Here is an 18,510-nt window from a genome sequence, read left to right on the forward strand (position 1 = left end):
AGAAGTCCACATACTGTATATGTCTCTCCCTTTTGAGTGGCACAAACATGAACGAGAGCGTGTGAGTCTGACCCCAGGTCAGTTTGCACTACAGATGCTCCTGTGGGCAGAGAAGCAGGTGTGTTTGATATGTTAATGTGCCACTGTATGGGAATGTAGTGTCACTGTCTCTGTTTGCTCAGTATCAATGCTTTTGTTTGGGCTCACCCTGGGAAGTTTGGGATATAGTAACACCTATATTATAAACAGGCAATTGGCTCAATACCTGTGGCAGAGTGAGTGTTAGCCGAGCAGCCTGAGCTTCATGCCTGGACTATTGAGGAATTTGGTCAACTGAAGAATCTTGTGGTATTCTTGAAGGTAAAATGAGTCACTCAATGCTCACTGTCATTAACATGTGCCAATAACGTGAATAAAACTGAACTAATGTTTGATCAATACCAATCAGTATTTACATTTCAAACGCATTTGTTTCATCATATACAAGAGTGACTTTAGACTGTGCTCCTCACACTGCCATGCTCATATTTTTATTTTAGTCATATGAGAGTCCATAGGCCATCAATTTAAACAACATTTTGATTTATTAATGTCATAAAACTGGGTTGGTCTTATGTTGGTTAAGGTGAGATAAACATGTTTGCCAGCGTACTGCTCTATGTCCGTATTTTCATGACTGAAAAAAAATGTCATATAATTCTAACTTCTGAATCTAGTACTTTATTTATTTGTATTCTTCACCCGTTTATACACTTTATACTCCACCACGTTTAAAACTGGCGTCAGTGGGCCTTGCGTTGCAGATAACTACTGTCGCTGTTTTCCACGACCTGATTTTTATGACACCCCAAAGGTAATGTGTTACACGAGGACAGTGCGCTGGCCTGACTGGCGCACAGAGCCGCTGGAGGGGTAGAGAGGGGGCAAGCCCAGCTGCGAGAGGCAACACGGGGAGTCCACGCCTATTCCATCCCGTCCGTGCTACTATATAGACTCTCTCCATTCAGCGCTCCTCAAACAGACGCACAACTCCTGCGAACTGGCGAGGTAAGACGTCACTGTGTTTTTCTCATTTGTTTGACAGAACGACTCTAGTTTTGCCGTGCGCTTTGGTTCGTTTTCGCGCGCACTGTACTGTATGCAGCTGTGCTAAGTGGGTTTACTGGACGAGGCGTAAAGTTGCGTGGATTACGTCGTTACGCACGGCTTAAATGTGGGAGAAATGTTGGTTTTGGCAGCTATTAGCAGCTTGTAATGCGGCTTAGTTCCTCCCAGGCATCCCCCACTGTCTGTCCCGTGGATGGATGGCGGTGCTGTGGTCCTTTAACTGCGCTGGGTACAGTGCTGTTGCTACACGCTACAAAACAATACATCTGGTTAGCGCTACTAATTGCGCACATTTCGCTGTTACTACTTAGTTTAGTGAGCTGGCTATATAGTGTAAACTGTTGAACAGGTGTATCGTGCAGGCCCAAGAAATCATGAATTTAAATACATAAAAACAGCACGTTTAGTTGCACACGTTAGACTAGGCTATAAACAGTGAGGTGATTTCACTTGCACTACACACATTTTCGCTTCTACAAAGGTGCTTCTCAAACGGAGTTAAAGGTACCACTGATATCTGATACTACACAAGTGTCTGCATGGTGCACAAAGCAAATTTTGCCAGAGGTAGGTAGTACTCGGTTTACATTTACTTGAATATCCCTTTAAACAGTACTTTTCAGAGTACTTTACTAGCAGCACACTTTTTCTACTACTTGGGTTATATTTATAGTGAAATAACAGTAGAAGAAGTTCCAGTGACTAACCACTAATGTAAAAGTTTTATGTTGACAATATTAAATGATCTGAATGATTTTGCGTTTCTTGCACCACCCCTTCTGATAAAATTTGGTCTTGTTTTTGTATTTATCCTTTGCTTGAAATTATAAATTATAAATCATAATCATAATCATAATCATGGGCCAGATACATAAAGATACATAATAGTTTTAATCAAGCATGATACTAAAGACAATAAAATATATATCTGTCCCTCAGTCGTCCAAGTGTAAGACCACATAGACTATTCCCATGGACCACTATGGAACCTACCTATTCGGATACCGCTTAAAATCATTCTAAATCGAATCAGGAAAGGTTCATTTCTGTCCTGTGAATGCAACTTTTTTTGCATCAATACCTGATCCAGTAAGTATTAGGGATGTAACAATAACTGAAATATCATAATATTGTATCATCAGAAGTCTCAAAATAATATCGAGAGCTGTCACAGTATATCAAATTATAAATTCCTTTGCTTAAATGCATTGTTCTTTAGTAGCAACATCTTATAAACATAGGGAACTACGTGTCCCATGATACATTTCAGTGCAGACAATATGAAGAAATATGTTTTTTAACTTGAATTCTTGGGATTATGACAGTAATAATTTAAAATCTTGTCAAGGAATTTTAAAAGCAAAAATGCGTCCTATCTAGAATTAAATATCGTACTGTGAGATGCATATCGTGAGACTATCGGACAGAGATTTGGATATCACTACATCTAGTATCTAGTTTCGAGACTAGTTTTGGTATTGATCAATGTCTGATTTTTGAAACTTTTGAGAAACTTAACTGTCACTAACAGTATTTCTTTGATGCTTTTCCAGGCTTGTCCATGGCATCTCCACTGTGCCACCTCACTGCCCTGTTCCTTTTGCTCCTGTCCTCTCTGAGCACATCTTTGTCCAGTACAGACTTATTTAGAATCCAGACCAAGAATGGAGTAGTGCAAGGACGACTACAATTGAACCCTGCACAGGGCGGGAATGTTTATGTCCGAACGTTTTTAGGAATACCATATGCAAAACCACCCATAGGTCCTCTGAGATTCAAGCCTCCTCAGCCTGCAGAGAAATGGACGAAGGACTATAATGCCTTCTCATATTCAAATACATGCTACCAACTTCCAGACACTTCCTTCCCAGGTAGGTTTACCTATGAGTAATGATTAGTAGAGCTGTAAAATGTAAGCATGATCCATAATGTGTGGTGTGTCTTGCTCAAGGGAACAACAACAATAGTTATGGAGTGTAGGATTTGAACTTCTCAGGTTACGTTCATATGATGACGGTCTGAACAAAAGCAGCAATAGCGGCAGCAATAATCTTCGCTTTTTATTCCGTGTTTAGACGAGCGTTTTCGGGAGGAAATCAGCATGCATACGGTGACGCAAAAGTGTGTGGAATTGGATTGGGTATGCATGCCAGGCAGCTAGGTGGTGATGCTAGGTGATGATGTATGTGACGTAAACGAACACGTGCAGGAAGTGAGCAGATCTGACCAGAGTTTTGCGTTTTGGGCGTTGTAGACGGAAATCTAATCTGGAGGGTGGTTTCATATTTTTGCATTTTTAAGCCCCAAAAACACCGTCTCCGTCTTACTGAAAGGCACTTCCGATAAAATATTTTGTAGTTTTTACCCACAAATGTTCTCATGTAAACAGGCCCTCAATGTAAAATTATTAGACAATCACACAGCTTTTTCTTGTTGGTCGAGGGTTTGTCCACTGATCCGAAGGTTGGTGGTTCATATCCCTTTCTCGACATAAACATCATTGCTTGAGCGCTCAGATCCACTGACCCACAGGTTGGCCGTGTGATTCCAGCTCCCACACCTGCTATCGTTGTGTACTTGGGCAAGACACTTAACCCACCTTGCCCCTAGTGTCTGCATACATGTATGAGTGTGTGTGAATGGGTGAGTGGTTCCTTGTTGTGAAACTCTTTGAGAGCCTTGAAGGTGGAAAAGCTGTTTATAAAAAAGTGACTATTAACTATGATCATGTGACCAAGATCATAGTCATAACAATAAATGAAAAGTAGTTAAAAAGGGTTAATCAAAATACGTAAAAATGCATATTCCTGGTTAGACACGGGCAGTATATGGGGCATGAGGCATATGTAGAGATATTTTACTTGGCTATTTAGTTAAATCATAATAAAGAAATATTTAGCACAGGTATCATTCCCCTGGAAGAAAACATGAAATGATTTGAAAATTTGTGTTTCTTGCACCTTCAGATTGCTCCTTCAGCTATGATTTAGTTCGTAAAATGTTGTGTGTGTGTGTGTGTCTTTTCTCTGAAATACCAGATTGTGTGCATTACTGGATGTTTTGTCCTTCACATTACATTCAATCTATTCTTTAAGTTGGAGTGCTGCTCTTGGATCACTACTTTGTGCTTTTACAATTTTTAGCTACTCTACCCATCACTGAAAGTCTAGTATTTATTATTTTCATCCTTGCGCGTAAAACAGCTAGGTGGGCCCTTTACACATGGAACATTTATAACTTAGATCACATCTAGAAGAATTTTAATCTGATTTTGTGCTTCTGTCACACTTGATTGGCCCCGAGAGTGCCAGTGTACAGCAGAGTCCATGTATGTCCATGTCTGAGGGAAGGTCAACCTCAGGGGCCAGGGGCACTCAGTGAGGAAGTCTGTGCAAGAGCGGATTACAATTACCATGCTCACTGCTCCTGTCACATAAGCTCTATATGGTCTTAGCATATGGTATCATTAGTTGTATTTTTTTAGTTTTGAAGTTTATTTTAATTTTGTGTAAGTAAGATTATTATTATTATTATTATTATTATTATTATTATTATTATTATTATTATTATTATTATTATTATTATTATTATTATTATTTTAATGTGCCTTCACATGTGCTAAACATGGGTCAAACCAGGACTAAACCAGGACAAGTGTGTACCCTTATAGTACCCTAGTGTCAGTGTCAGTTCAGGAAATGTCATGCAAGGATCTTTTTCAGAGAGCCATGATGCAAAGTCACTAGTAGTAGCAGTAGTCGTAGTAGTAATAGTGGTGGTAGTGGTAGTAGTATTTATGTTTTGTTAAATGCCCCAAAAGAATAGTTGGTTGAATCTCTAGACTCTAGAGATTCTAGAAATTGCTCTAGAGTCTTGAGCAATATGTGCTTTTATGTATGATTTATTTTTTATTTTTTTTCTGATAATTAATTTAAGCTGCCTTCACACACACATCACACATCGCACACATCTGGGACTCACCCTAAACTAGAACTGGACCAAACCAAGTCTGGATGTCTGGACTAAACATGGGTCAAACCAGGACTAAAGCAGGACCAGTGGGTACCCTTATAGTCCTGTGTCAGTTCAGGATATGTCATGTATATTAGTATTGTTGACCAGATAGTTGTTGTTGTTGTTGTTGTTGTTTTGCAGTGCCGATAAGATCTTACACCATTTGTTCAATTCATCATTTTTGTTTAGTTGACAGAAATATCTAGTGATAAACTATGACAAAACATAATGTTGGTATTGCATGCAAGCACAAACTGTAGCTGTGTACACATTTAAGAGTGTGCATGTATATTTTACAACTTGTTTTAACTTCTGACCAAAAAATGTAAACTTGATTTTGAGTTTCGAGGAATACTCAATACTGCATACCGATACTTTAAATTTACTACAAACTCACCCACAGCCCTTTTAGGAGAGCTGTGTAGTCATGTTTTGTACAGTTACCTCTTTGAATTAAAGGTCCTATTTTAGGGAAAAAAATTTGAAATTTAAGCCATGTCAGAATGTTGCCGCATCATCAAAAACAGACCTGGAGTTGTGTTTTGTTTCATTCACACATGTTGGAGTAACATTTTAGTATTACTTTGTCTACATCCCCAAAGTTCAAAATGCTCTATTCCACCTTGTGATGTCATGAAGCTATAGTTTTCATGTTCTTTTTAGTAGAGATTGGCAATATCAGGGCTGAAATTATCCAAATAATTCTAGTGATGGTTTAGGAAGTTTAAAAACACAGGGCAGCACTTCCTGTGTCACCAAGCAGCATTTGTGTGTTAAATATGTGTGAATGAAACAAAAGACAATTCCACAATTTCAATTTATGTTTGCGATGAGGAAACAACATTATTACAAAGATCAGAAGACAGTGTAATATGGGCCCTTTAAAATGTATAAATGAAGCTTGATAGTAGCCTGATTCATCAGCCGGTTTCACTTTGTAGAAACGGTCTGACCTCACAGCGTTAGAATTCGTTCGCTCAACGGTTTCAATTTAACCAATCGCTGCTATTTGGTCGTGACGTATGTAATGCTCTGCTAACGGGGCTAACTGGTATATTAAGCTTTTCCCAAATCCCACAGGAAGAAAGTCAATCATGTCTTTCCACTTGATAAAATTCACCATTCTCTTTATTCCAGCTTTAAATCCTCGATCTCAGGAATCGTTGACAACACAGAATATATGGCTCTTCTCTGATTGGCTGGTGCCTGAAGTCGTACTTCTGGGGTTTTTGCGAACCGTCTAATGTATTCCGATTCTTGACCTTGTCGCTGGAGAGAAATGAAATTGAGCAGAGGCACTAGGTGGCGCCAGCCTGGCTACTTTTAAGGTAGCAGGTTGGCCAAAACAAAATAAAGGCCTCTGCTTGAGATCTCAGACTGACAGCTGATATGGTGACAAGAACAATATTAATTTCTGTCCTGTGAATATGGCTTCTTTAGTATCAATACCTCAAATTAGAATCCATTTACAATACTAGTTTTAGCACCCACTTTTATACGTTTGACAACCCTATGGACTTATCTGACTTAGTACATCGTATACATGTATTTCTTACACTCTGCTTTCATATTGGGGCCAGTCTTCCCAAATGTTCATATGATGTTATTCAAACACTGAGGAGGGAGTAATGGATACGTCCCTATTTATAGCTCAGCCACCTGTCATGGTTTGCTGGAAGCTTACTACAGTCTGTCCTGGCCCGTGTGCGTCGATGAAAAATGTCCGCATGACTTCCAAATTTAGATACGACACACAAATAGATACAGAGGATTAGAGCAATGTCCTTAAGAACAGTGTGCAGGGATTTACCCATGTATATATTTATGTTCTGTCTATTTCAATGATTCATGAGCGTTTCTAAAAATAGCCACACATCTGCTTACAATGAAAAATAAATAAGAACAAGTTGAACTTTACTTAACACTAATAGAAATAGCTTGTCTACTTTAATTATAGACACACATAAAGGCAATGTTTTTAAATGGGAGAGACTAAACAGACAGACAAACAGTTGTGACAAGTATTATTATTATTTCCTGTTCATTCTGCAGAGGTGCAAAAAGTAACTCAAAAGTACACTTAACTAGGGTGACCAAACGTCCGTTTTTCCCCGGACATGTCCGTATTTTGCGTCCTGTCCTGGGCGTTTTTTGTTTTTTTTTATAAAGTGATGCAAATGTACGGGTTTTCAGTACCGTTCATTAAACTGAGCGTCTCTCATAGTTCTCTGTGACTCAGAAGGAGCAGACACAAACAGTCGGTCAGCCTGCAAGATACCAAAGCGCAAAAGCACATTTAACAATGACTTGTACAAGAAATTCTCCATTTTTCATCCCGGTCGGAACAAGTGGGAGGCCATGTGTACAGGTTGCGAGGTGAGAGTACAGTGTCCCCTCATTTATCGCGGGGGTTACGTTCTAAAAATAACCCGCGATAGGTGAAATCCACGAAGTAGTCAACTTTATATTTTACAATTATTCTATCTGTTGTAAGGCTGTAAAACCCCTCAGCACAAACTTTATACACTTTTCTCAGACAGGACAGGTGCAACCCTTTTTACATCCTTCTTAAAACTTATTTCTGCTGTCGTCCTTTTGTTATTTGCCTCCTTCTTTATGTAACGAACTGAAGATTAATTTATTCCGTAATGGAACCTACAGCACAGAGAACTGCACGGGTCAGTTTTTGGAGACCCCAGTACAACACCGCACCCACGCAGTACAGGACTACAACCAAGACTAAACCAGCACTAACCCAGGACTGATTCCAGGACTGAAGAGGAGGACTAATCCACGACTGAACTAGGACTAAAACAGGACTAAACCAGAACTGAAACACGGGCTTGGGGGTGACCACAGGAGAAAGGACCAGCTCAGCTCCGTACCTCACGGAGGTAAACGTGGCAATTGCCTGATCGCGCTTTGCGGACAAACTGCTCGGCGTTTTCTCTCTTAAGTCCAAGATTAATCCTGGTTTAGACCTGGTTTACTCCTGACTCACACGTGTGTAATACTACCCGCCTGTAATACACAATACGCGTTCATACGCTGTAAAAAAAAAAAAAAATTAAAAATCAGCGAAACTGTGAGACCCCCCCCCGGGTGTCCAGGTTTTTACAAACGGAAATATGGTCACCCTAACTTAACTGAGGGAAAAACAAGTTTAAAGTAGCCACTAAATGTGTTAATGTGTTACAGTAAGTAAAGACTGTAAGTAAATGTTTTGCAGACTCTTACAAATATTGACCAAATGGTTGGGTTGGTCTCATTAAACCAGTTCTAAACCAAGTGTGGAAAGTAAGGACTAAACAAGGTCTGAACCATGGTCAAAGTCTTGCCTAAACCTGGTATAACTCAGGTCTAAACCAGTTCTAAACCAGGACTAAACGATGATTGAACCGGGTGTAAGTCAGATCTAAACCTGGTCTAAACCAGGACTGAACTAGGTTTAGACCTAGCTTAGCTACACTAGGTCTAAATAAGGCCTAAACAGTTATAAACCAGGGCTAAACTATGACTTAACAAGGATTAAACCAGTTCTAAACCATTACTAAATGATGACTTAACCGGGTTTAAATCAGATCTAAACCTGGTCTAAACCAGGTCCAAACTAGGTCTAAACTAGGTCTAAACCAGGTCTAAACTAGGTCTAAAGAAGGACTAAACAGTTATAAACTAGGACTAAATCATGAATTAACAAGAACTAAACCAGTTCTAAATCAGGACTAAACAATGACTTAACTGGGTGTAAATCAGATCTAAACCTGGTCTAAACCGGGACTAAACTAAGATCTAAATAAGGACAAACCAGTTCTAAACCAGGTTGATAGAAGAGGTCGATGGCAGGTGGGAGATGGGAATTTTGGTTATACAAAGATAAACATCCATATCATGATGAGTATTAGTAGGTATAAATAATAGTAGATATGTAGATAAGTATTGATCATTCTACTTTTCTTCTAGGTTTCCATGGTTCGGAGATGTGGAACCCAAACACCCCTGTCAGTGAAGACTGCCTGTACCTAAATGTGTGGGCCCCCCATGTGAACACATCCCAGCCCCAGCCCCTGGCCCCCGTGATGGTGTGGATCTATGGAGGGGGGTTCACATCGGGAACCTCCTCTCTTCAACTCTACAACGGACAGTACCTGAGCACCTCTGAAAATGTGGTTGTGGTGTCCATGAATTACAGGTCAGGGCTTGACTGATGAATTTACGATGTATCAAGGATTTGTAGTGGCAGAAGAAACTGTATATTGTGAAAATGCTAGAAGGATGTAGCAGAGTGAGTACAGAGTGGTTAGTGCTGGTAACATGACAATATTAAGTTCAATTGTGATAAATAAAATGTGACCTGGAGAGATTTCTGGATCAGGATTCTGTGATTTTCTTAGATGGAGTTTTCCCGGTCAGCTCTTCCATGAGTGACAGGTGAATTTAACCAATCACAGTGAAGTGTAGATGCTCACAGCACATAGCTTTAGAGACAGTGTCAGTGAGCTGTTGAAGTGGACATAAAGTGTACCTGAATAATAGTTCATATTTAATTGTCAAAGGCAGTGTGTTTGATCGCTATTCGACTTAGTTTGAAATCAAAATATTCTTTTGATGGGAGGAAATTCTACAGGGTGACAGGCTATCATTGGTGCTAATGATGCTATGTCTATAAATCATAATCATTATGCAAGTGACAAGGCTGTGGGGCAGTTAGTGTTTACAGTAAGCAGCCTCACAGTTAGAAGGTCCTGGCTTCCCAGGCACCATGGGGCCATGCTGTGTGGGTTTGCATGTTCTGCCTATATCTGTGCAGGTTTCCCCTGAAGCGCCATACAATAGTCCAATTAAATAATGGTCAATAAAACAGAGAGTAGGCTGGCAAAGAGTGCAATGACAGTGTGTATCAGGCGTTCAGACTGCAGCCTGAAGTAACCCAAATCCTGTAGCTGATCTTTTAATGACAGTCTGAACGGCACAGATCAATTTTTTTTCAAATGCGACCCAGGCCACTTTGATATGTTCTCCTAAAACCAATACATATCCGATCTTTTGAAATGTGATTTCAGTCTGAACACCCAGGTCGCATTCATCCAACCTACATGTCACAAATGTACATAAATGTTCTTCTCATCATATGGAAATTGTGTCTGAACTCCGTGTCAATGATGTAGCGAAGCACTTAGCAATCCCACCCCCCTCCGCACCCACATGTTTCTTTCTACAGACGTTGCTACCACTGCCCCACAAAACACCATGGCCAAGAACCTCATCCTTCTCCTTCTCAATCTCCTTAAAACAAATAAGTTGAACATGTTCTGGCTCCGGTACGACAGGAACTTTAAAATCACCAGGTGCTCAATGCTTGCGTCCATGTTTCAGCTATTTCCGTAAACACTGAGCATGCTCGCTGTGTGTGACATTGTCAAGTCCTCCAGTGCGCATGCAGGACACTTTTGGGGCATTTAAAGTTCACACTGGAGATCACATACAAGTCGCATTTAATTGGAAATTTGAACGACCTCGCAAAAAAATTGGATTTCACAAAAAATTCTGAATTGAGCATTAAGCCCTGCAGTCTGAATGTAGCCTAACTTTCCATGTCCCATACTATAATCATAGTAACCTTGTTTTTATTGTTACATTGCGGCCTTTACACATGTCAGTTTTTCTAAATGTTTTATCATTATTTTTCAGAGTGGGAGCCTTGGGATTCCTCTCTCTTCCCAATCACCCCGTTGTCAAAGGTAACGCTGGCCTGATGGACCAACAGCTGGCCCTGCGCTGGGTCTCTGAGAACATCGCTGCTTTTGGGGGCGACCCATTTAAGGTAGGCCACGACCGTAATCACAAGATAAAAGTGCATCTCGTCCTTTTTACAAACAGAATCATTTGTACTGAGAGTATGATTGGGGTGCAGGTGACTATATTTGGGGAAAGTGCTGGGTCAGCTTCTGTGGGCTACCAGCTGCTCTCCCCGGGCAGCAAGGATCTGTTTCAGAGAGCCATCATGCAAAGTGGCAGCCCTACTGGTCCCTGGGCCCATGTGAGTCTGGAAACAGCGTGGAAGAGGTACATAACAGTATAGTATAGTACACATGTCAGTACAGCCTATGTTAGAACTGCTGGCTTTCAGATGACATCCCAACAATATGTATATTGTGAAAATGCAGATTTATTTTATAATGTAGTGAATTCTACAGTTTAGTCAAACACTAAAAGAAATTAGCTTCAACATTTGTGAATATTTTTCAGAATACAGTGTAATTAGTAGGGAGAAATGATGCTTGCCTCCATCTGATAGTAAGACATCATTACATTTTAGAATCTGAAAGCGATCAATAGTTTTAGTAATCTGGTAATCTGGTTTAGCATTCACTTAGATCTTCTCGTATACTTAGTCTCAGAAGTGGGGACTTGCAAATTGTGACTTGGACTTGAGTCACTGTTTTTAGAACTTGAGACTTGACTTGATAAAATGGACTCAGACTTGGGACTCAACTTGGACTTGAAGGTCAGTGTCTTGGGACTTGACTTGGACTTGAGGCCTGTGACTTGAGAAGCACTTTTAAATCTCAGTTCTTTCTATTATGACCATAATGATTCATACTAAGATCTTGTCAAGACATTTAAAAAGGAAATTTACATTTCTACAACTCCTATACATAGTAAATTCCAATAAGTTGTAAAATATTAATAATACAAAACTATTATTTTTTTCACAACCCACAACATTTAAGTGTCCAATAAATTAGTGCATTTTAGGAAACATAATTCAATCTTTATTAAGAACACATGATATGTGGTTCACACCTGTACACATTCATACAGATACTGTATTTTTTATTCACATTTACTCATTTACATATATCAGAGCGTCAAAAAACTTATTAAACATGTCAATACGTTGTTTTCAGTGGATATAGCATTTTCAAAATTATTTAAAAAAAAGTAACAGCAGAAAAGAAGTGCAATACTCCTTTTTAATATGATATAATCTTGCATTTTTTTTTGTCAGTTACTCACACCCATCTTTCACCGCAGTCATTTTGGGTCTGTTATTTTCACTCCTCACTACTACTTCAATCATTGTTGTTGCTAGTTGTTACTCATTCTGTCTTACTTATTTGTCGATGTCATTTTGTCAAGGTCCCAAAGTCTGGTCCAGTTGCTTGGATGTCCACTGACCCCTAGAGTCCAGATGGAACTTTGTCTTCAGAAGGTCAAAGTGGAGGACATCGTAAATAAGCAGCTTGAGGTGCCTAGCAACTCCTTCCTCAGTTTTCCATTTCTTCCGGTCGTTGATGGGAAGTTCCTAACCCACTCAGTCAAAGTAGGTGTGTGTGAAATATGTGAATGCTTTTCTATGTATACACCATTGGCAAGTGTTAGGATGCTATAACATGATCATATACAGACCAAAATCTGGTTATTATAAGATTTCTGGAGTAATCAGATCATTGAAGTGTCATGTAAATATTTGCATCTGATTTGTTTTTGATGTGCATGGCAAACTAAACTGGCAAAAATGAAAGACAAAATGTTGAAGATTGAAATAGTTACTTTAAGTTGCAGTATGCAACTTTCTATAGGAACATGGAAATAGAACCTTGGAACACTCTCCATGAAAGTAGAAGGTTTAATGCCACACTGTGGCAGATTATAGCTAAAGGAATAATATTCCATGAAAACAAGTGGGAGGCGGCCCTCAGGTTTGAAGAGATGCAAGTCCACTCACTGTAAAGACACATATTTTTCTCATTTTTTTCCCCCCAGTGCAATTAAAACAACCAAAATGAAACAAAACAAACAAACAAACAAAAACATTTAGTTTTTTACACTTTTATTTCTGTATATTTTTATATATTGGGATTATCCTGATTGTTATGTCCCAGTAGCAAAAAGTAATATTTTAGACATAGTAGCATTTCAAAGTTTGAGAGGCTTTTTTACAATGCACAAAAAAAAATAAAAAATAAATAAATTGTCTGTCATTCTAACAGGATATGTTGAGCAGCAAAAACCTCCCAAAGAAAGACCTCCTCATCGGCGTAAACCAAAATGAGGGGAGCTACTTCCTCCCGTATGGTGCGCCTGGGTTTAGCCTGAATGGGCAGAGCCTCATCTCCAGAGCCCAGTTCCTCCAGGGCATTCCCGTCATCCTGCCTAAAGATGGGACAGCCGTTAGGGAAGCAGCCATCTACGAGTACACCGACTGGATGGATGAGAACAATATGACCAAGAACAGAGACCACATGAGCAGCTTGTATGGAGACTACATGTTTCTTTGCCCAGTCCTGGAATTTATTCACAAGTGAGTTCATTTAACACTCTCAGATACACAATGATTCAGTGGTTAGTGCATTAATATTACTGTGACTGATGTTTACTGTATTTAAAACATGAAAAAACATTCCTAACTTACCTTATGCATTCTGAGCATCCTAATTATTCACCACAATGAGTTTATAGGCTCAATTCATCACAACTAGCATGCTAATGTGCACTTCCTTATTACAATTGGATACAGGATCTTTAACTTTTTGTGGTTAAAACTGGAAAAAGTACTCAATCTAATCCAACATATTCAAAGAAGTCATACTATCAGGGCCATTTTCAATGTATTTCTCCATTTCAGCTAAATAGAGACTTTTTTTTTTTTTTAAATATCTGCAAATCAGTGTGTGAGAAAAGTTATTGATAAAACAAATGTATTCTGATTGTTTCTGTAGGTATTCTCGACATGGGTGCAGCTCCTTCCTCTACTGGTTCGACCACCGCTCTTCGGTCAACCCCTGGCCTGAGTGGATGGGCGTCATGCATGGCTATGAGATCGAGTTCATTTTCGGGATGCCCCTGAACACATCCCTGGGATACACAAAGAACGAAATCAACATGACCAGAAAGCTTATGAAGCACTGGGCGAACTTTGCTAAGACAGGGTAAATGAAACAAAAACTCATAATAATTAGAATAACACATTCCTTACAGTTTGGGTTAAAGGTGTTGTAAAAGTTTTGTACTGTCTTAATAATTTGAAGTTTAAAGTGCGTAGTACAGCTTTTTTCAATTCTCTAAGGCTACGTTCAGACTGCAACCTGAAGTGATCCAAATCTGTTTTTTTCACCCCTGCGACACAGATCTGATTTTTTTCAAATTTTGGATATATGGTCCTAAAACCGATACATATCCAAATTTTTTGACTTGCGACTTCAGTTTGAACAGCCAGGTCACTCATCCGACTTACACGTCAGTCTCGGAGTTTAGTCAGTGGAGGGAAAGTGAGGTTAGCGAGTTTACTAATATTTGGGAGGATCGCTGTATTCAGGCCAAATTGGAGGGGTTTTATCGGAACCGGGTGTGTTTTTGAAATGAATTTCCAAAGAAATGACCGAATGCAGCTACAGGCGGTCCTGGCTCCAGTATCAACAAAAAAATAAAGAGCCTGTGAGCCAAATACAAGGAGGCTAAAGACTCAAACAAACAAAGAGGCTGTGGACGTGTAACCTGTCCATTTTACAAAGAACTGGACTGTATTTTGGGGGACAAGCCGAGTGTTTAGGTCGTTGTGTCCTCCATTGCGCATGCCAGACACTTTTGGGGCGTTCACACTGGAGATCACATACAAGTCACATTTAATTGGAAATGTGAACGACCTCAAAAAAAAATCGGATTTCACAAAAAAATCTAAAATGAACGATTAAGCCTTGCAGTCTGAACGTAGCCTAATTTCTAATTTGCTGGAATAATACCTGTTGTAAATATAAATCTTAGTTTCAAACCGATCAAGAAGCAATTTTTGAACACTGTTGAAAATGAAATTCTTATCTTTTTAATGATCAAATATTAATTCCTGTGTACATTAGAGGAATTTGGCCCAGTGTGACCCATGGTTGCTGGGTAACACAATTCCCTATTGTGAGGTCATGATTTTCCACCAGGAAGTACAATTTGAAACCTAAAAGCATTGCCAAATTGGGGAAGCTATTGTAATTTCTTCAGTAAAATCTTGAATATAATTATCTCAGTCAAATGAGTAGTCCAACCTCCAAACAGTTTGCAGTGGTCCAGAGTTACTCCTCAACCAATTTATGAGCATTTTTCAAAGCAGAATGGATCAAATCAGGTGTAGGACCTTTAATATCTTCATGTTTTGGGCAGGAATCCCAGCATTGGTGGTGCTGAGTGGCCCCAGTTCACAGAAGATAAGATGGAGTACGTCACCCTAAACTACCAACATCCAGAAATAAGAAGTCATTTAAAAGCCCGCGAATGCCGTTTCTGGACCACAGTAGTACCGGAAATACAAAAGATTTCAGGTAGGTGGTTATTTTTTACAAGGTTGATATTGTTGTTTTTATATGTTTTGCAGTTGTAATGTTATATATTTACAAAGGCAGTGCTCCTGTGTGTTTTTAAAGTTCACTCACCCATAAATGTGCATTATGTAACTTTTCATGTGGAGGATCTGCCACCTGCTCATCTCTGTGGAGGCGTCCACGCTTTGTCTGGAATGTTCCATAGTATGGGATTAAACATACAGTATATCTCCATGGATACAAGCAGCTATTCCACCAGGGCAAGTTACAGGTCAGATATGTGGAGAGGCGAGCCCATTCACAGTAAACACCTGCTAAATGATTAGATGTAAGGTTTGATGCAAGTTTAATGCCAACATTTCAGGTAACACAAGGTGGCAAACTGTTCTTTTACAGTCTAGGTCTTGTCTCTGACTTGACCGTGTTTGGACTTGGTCTTTTCTTGGTCTTGAAGGTGCTTGGACTCGGTCTTGTCTTGGTCTTGAAGGCATTTGTATTTGGTCTTTTCTTGGTCTTGAAGGTGCTTGGACTTGGACTTTTCTCGGTCTTGAAGGCGTTTGTCCTCGGTCTTGTCTCAGTCTTGAAAGCACTTAGACTCGGTTTTGTCTCTGTCTCAAGGTCTGACATTCGACATGTGATAAAATTGAGATAGATTTATTAAAACATTGATATATATGTGCCAAAATAAGTCACAAAGTTGGTCTCGATTTGGTCTCAATGGGCCATGGCCTCAGTCTTTGTCTAGGTCTCGGCTTTTAAAAGTCTTGGTCTTGTCTCGGTCTCAGCCCTCAGAGGTCTTGGTCTTATCCTGGCCTTGGGACCCTGTGGTCTCGGACAGGTAATGGTCTCGATTAGTGCGGTCTTGACTTCAACACTATTACATGGTTGTTATTATTAAGTAAATTCTCTGTGAGCTCTGTGTTGTCAGTCGCCACGCTGCCAAGTCCACATCCCCAAACATTTTTGCCAGTACCAGGTTTCACTGGCCAAATCCAAGTGAAAGTGATGAAAGTGATGAAATCCATTGAAAGTGATGAAAAAGCACATGTTTTCAATTTTGCATAGAGTGTTTATTTAAGTAAAGCTGTACATTTATCGTGGCACAGATCACGAACATGTGATGACAGTTTGTTGCGAGACAATGACTAAAGACGCAGATGGATGCAGTCTCTCTGACACGTGATGTGTGTAATACGTAGGAGTACTGCGTCATGGGAACACAGGGAGGCGGGTTGCCTTGTTTAGCCTGACGAGGAAAAAGTATCCTGGCTTCCCCTCCTCCTCCTCCTCCTCCTCCTCCTCTCTCTCCCTCTTCCACTCTTATATCTCTCTCTATCTTTCTCTGTATCTCTTTTGGTCTCTCTCCCTCTTTTTTTGGCCTATGCCTGTTTTGGAGAGCTGTAGGAGGAGAGTTAAGTCAAGTCTAAATATTATTGTTCAGGCCCTCCTCTGCAATGACGTTTCACACACTCAGTTATACCCAGATTGTGTAATCATGTATCATCTTTACTATGACTATAACTTCTTAGAACAGTGTTCTGTCCAAAGGTCCAAAAGTTTTAATTTAATATTACCAAAAATGTATTGGTTAAAATATAATATTACTCATAATGATCTGTTCATTAACTAAAAATAATTAAGTCTTAGTAATTTCTTAAAGGGCCCATATCATGCTATTTTCTGATTTATGTTATATACCTGGAGTTGTCTTTTGTTTCATTCACACATGTTAAACACACAAACTCTGCATGTTTAGGCTGAGCTCTTCTCTCAAACAGAAAACACTCTGTTCCCCCTTGTGATGTCATGTGGTGATACAGGAAGCGCATCCCAGTGTTTTTAAACTCCGTACACCTTCCCCAGACTCATTGATAATCTTCAGACTCATGGATAATTTCAGCCCTAGAATCTCTTATCTCTACTAAAAAAAAAAAAAGGTAAAATGTAGCTGGTAACTTGAAAACTACAGCTTCATGACATCACAAGGTGGAACAGACCATTTTGAGCTTTGGATAACATGGCTTAGAGCTCAGGAGTCAAAAATTGTGTAATATGGGACCTTTAATTAAGGGGTTAAGGTTACAAGTTAGGTCTAGGGAGTACTAAGTCTGACTCATTCTTAATAAAATCTTTGTTAGTGTTTGGAATTGAGTTTTAGTTCACGCTTTATTAAGGCAAATTAAAATGTAATTATTATATTATAACATATTACCAATAACTGTCACAAATAGATACAATTATTACGATATTTAAACCCTATACAATGTTTTAAACTTATTTCTTGTTTCTCTTTTTTGACAGATAAGATGGTGGAATGCTCAGATGGGGATGTACTACGCTCCAGTTTTATGTCCTTACTCTTTCTACTGGCATTGTCTTTTATATTTCAACTATGAACTGTTTGAAAAGGAAGTTTTACACTGTCAAAGGACTTTGAAGGAAGCAAGTGATGGTGGGCACTTGGTTTGCAGCTTTGTATTTCTGGATTTGATTTTTTTTATAAATATATATATATATAAACATGAATTAACTGTTCTCATTGAAGTTAATTAAACTAGTAGTAGTAGTAGTGTTGCTTGGCTATACAAAAATTGATAAAAATGTTTACCTCTTGCCTGTTTATATGTTGCATTGAAACTGAATGTCTGAAGTCTTACAAAACATCAGGTATTCAGCAAATCTGTGCTAGGTTATGACATAATCAAATACATGTGTTAAATAATGGTGTAAATAAATGAAAGTTTGTCTGTTGTGGGCTGTTTTTAAGACGTGATATTGTAGTTTTTATTGTTATAGAAATGTAATCCAATTTTCAGCATGTCACTGTGTAATGGTAGCCTGATTCATGAGTTGGTTTCACTTCGTGGTCTGACCTCGCAGCATTAGGATTTGTTCGCTCGACTGTAGGCAGGTACTTTTTTAATTTAACCAATCGCTGCTATTTGGCCATGATGTATGTAATGCACCAGAACACTCAGTGTTGTCCAAGTAACTGCCGGCACAACAGCAAACAAAGCAGAGAGTGAACATGTCTGTCAGCGATCATTGTCGTTTCTGCAAAATGAACTTGCGAATT

The 18,510-nt window shown here is 39.2% G+C and overlaps 1 protein-coding gene across 1 annotated transcript; it reads left to right on the forward strand.

Moving 5' to 3' along the window:
- The first annotated feature begins 1,024 nt into the window (after window positions 1-1,024).
- LOC110174478 (acetylcholinesterase-like) lies at window positions 1,025-18,185 on the forward strand. Its single transcript, XM_055147718.1, has 10 exons — window positions 1,025-1,047; window positions 2,661-2,978; window positions 9,085-9,313; window positions 10,813-10,945; window positions 11,036-11,187; window positions 12,265-12,448; window positions 13,119-13,429; window positions 13,848-14,057; window positions 15,277-15,434; window positions 17,736-18,185. The coding sequence occupies exons 2-10, from the start codon at window positions 2,669-2,671 to the stop codon at window positions 17,828-17,830; spliced, it is 1,782 nt and encodes a 593-aa protein (XP_055003693.1). The 5' UTR covers window positions 1,025-1,047; window positions 2,661-2,668; the 3' UTR covers window positions 17,831-18,185.
- The last annotated feature ends 325 nt before the right edge of the window (window positions 18,186-18,510 follow it).

Source organism: Boleophthalmus pectinirostris, unplaced genomic scaffold (genome assembly GCF_026225935.1).
Source record: "Boleophthalmus pectinirostris isolate CB_2022bp ecotype Guang Dong unplaced genomic scaffold, ASM2622593v1 HiC_scaffold_9, whole genome shotgun sequence".
NCBI lineage: Eukaryota > Metazoa > Chordata > Actinopteri > Gobiiformes > Gobiidae > Boleophthalmus > Boleophthalmus pectinirostris.

Bases quoted from the DNA above. Each gene is read 5' to 3' on its own strand.
- LOC110174478 (XM_055147718.1), top strand. From the start codon at position 2,669: ATGGCATCTCCACTGTGCCACCTCACTGCCCTGTTCCTTTTGCTCCTG. The intron at 11,188-12,264 runs GTACATAACAGT...CATTTTGTCAAG, and splicing joins CTGGAAACAGCGTGGAAGAG to GTCCCAAAGTCTGGTCCAGT. The intron at 12,449-13,118 runs GTAGGTGTGTGT...TCATTCTAACAG, and splicing joins TCCTAACCCACTCAGTCAAA to GATATGTTGAGCAGCAAAAA.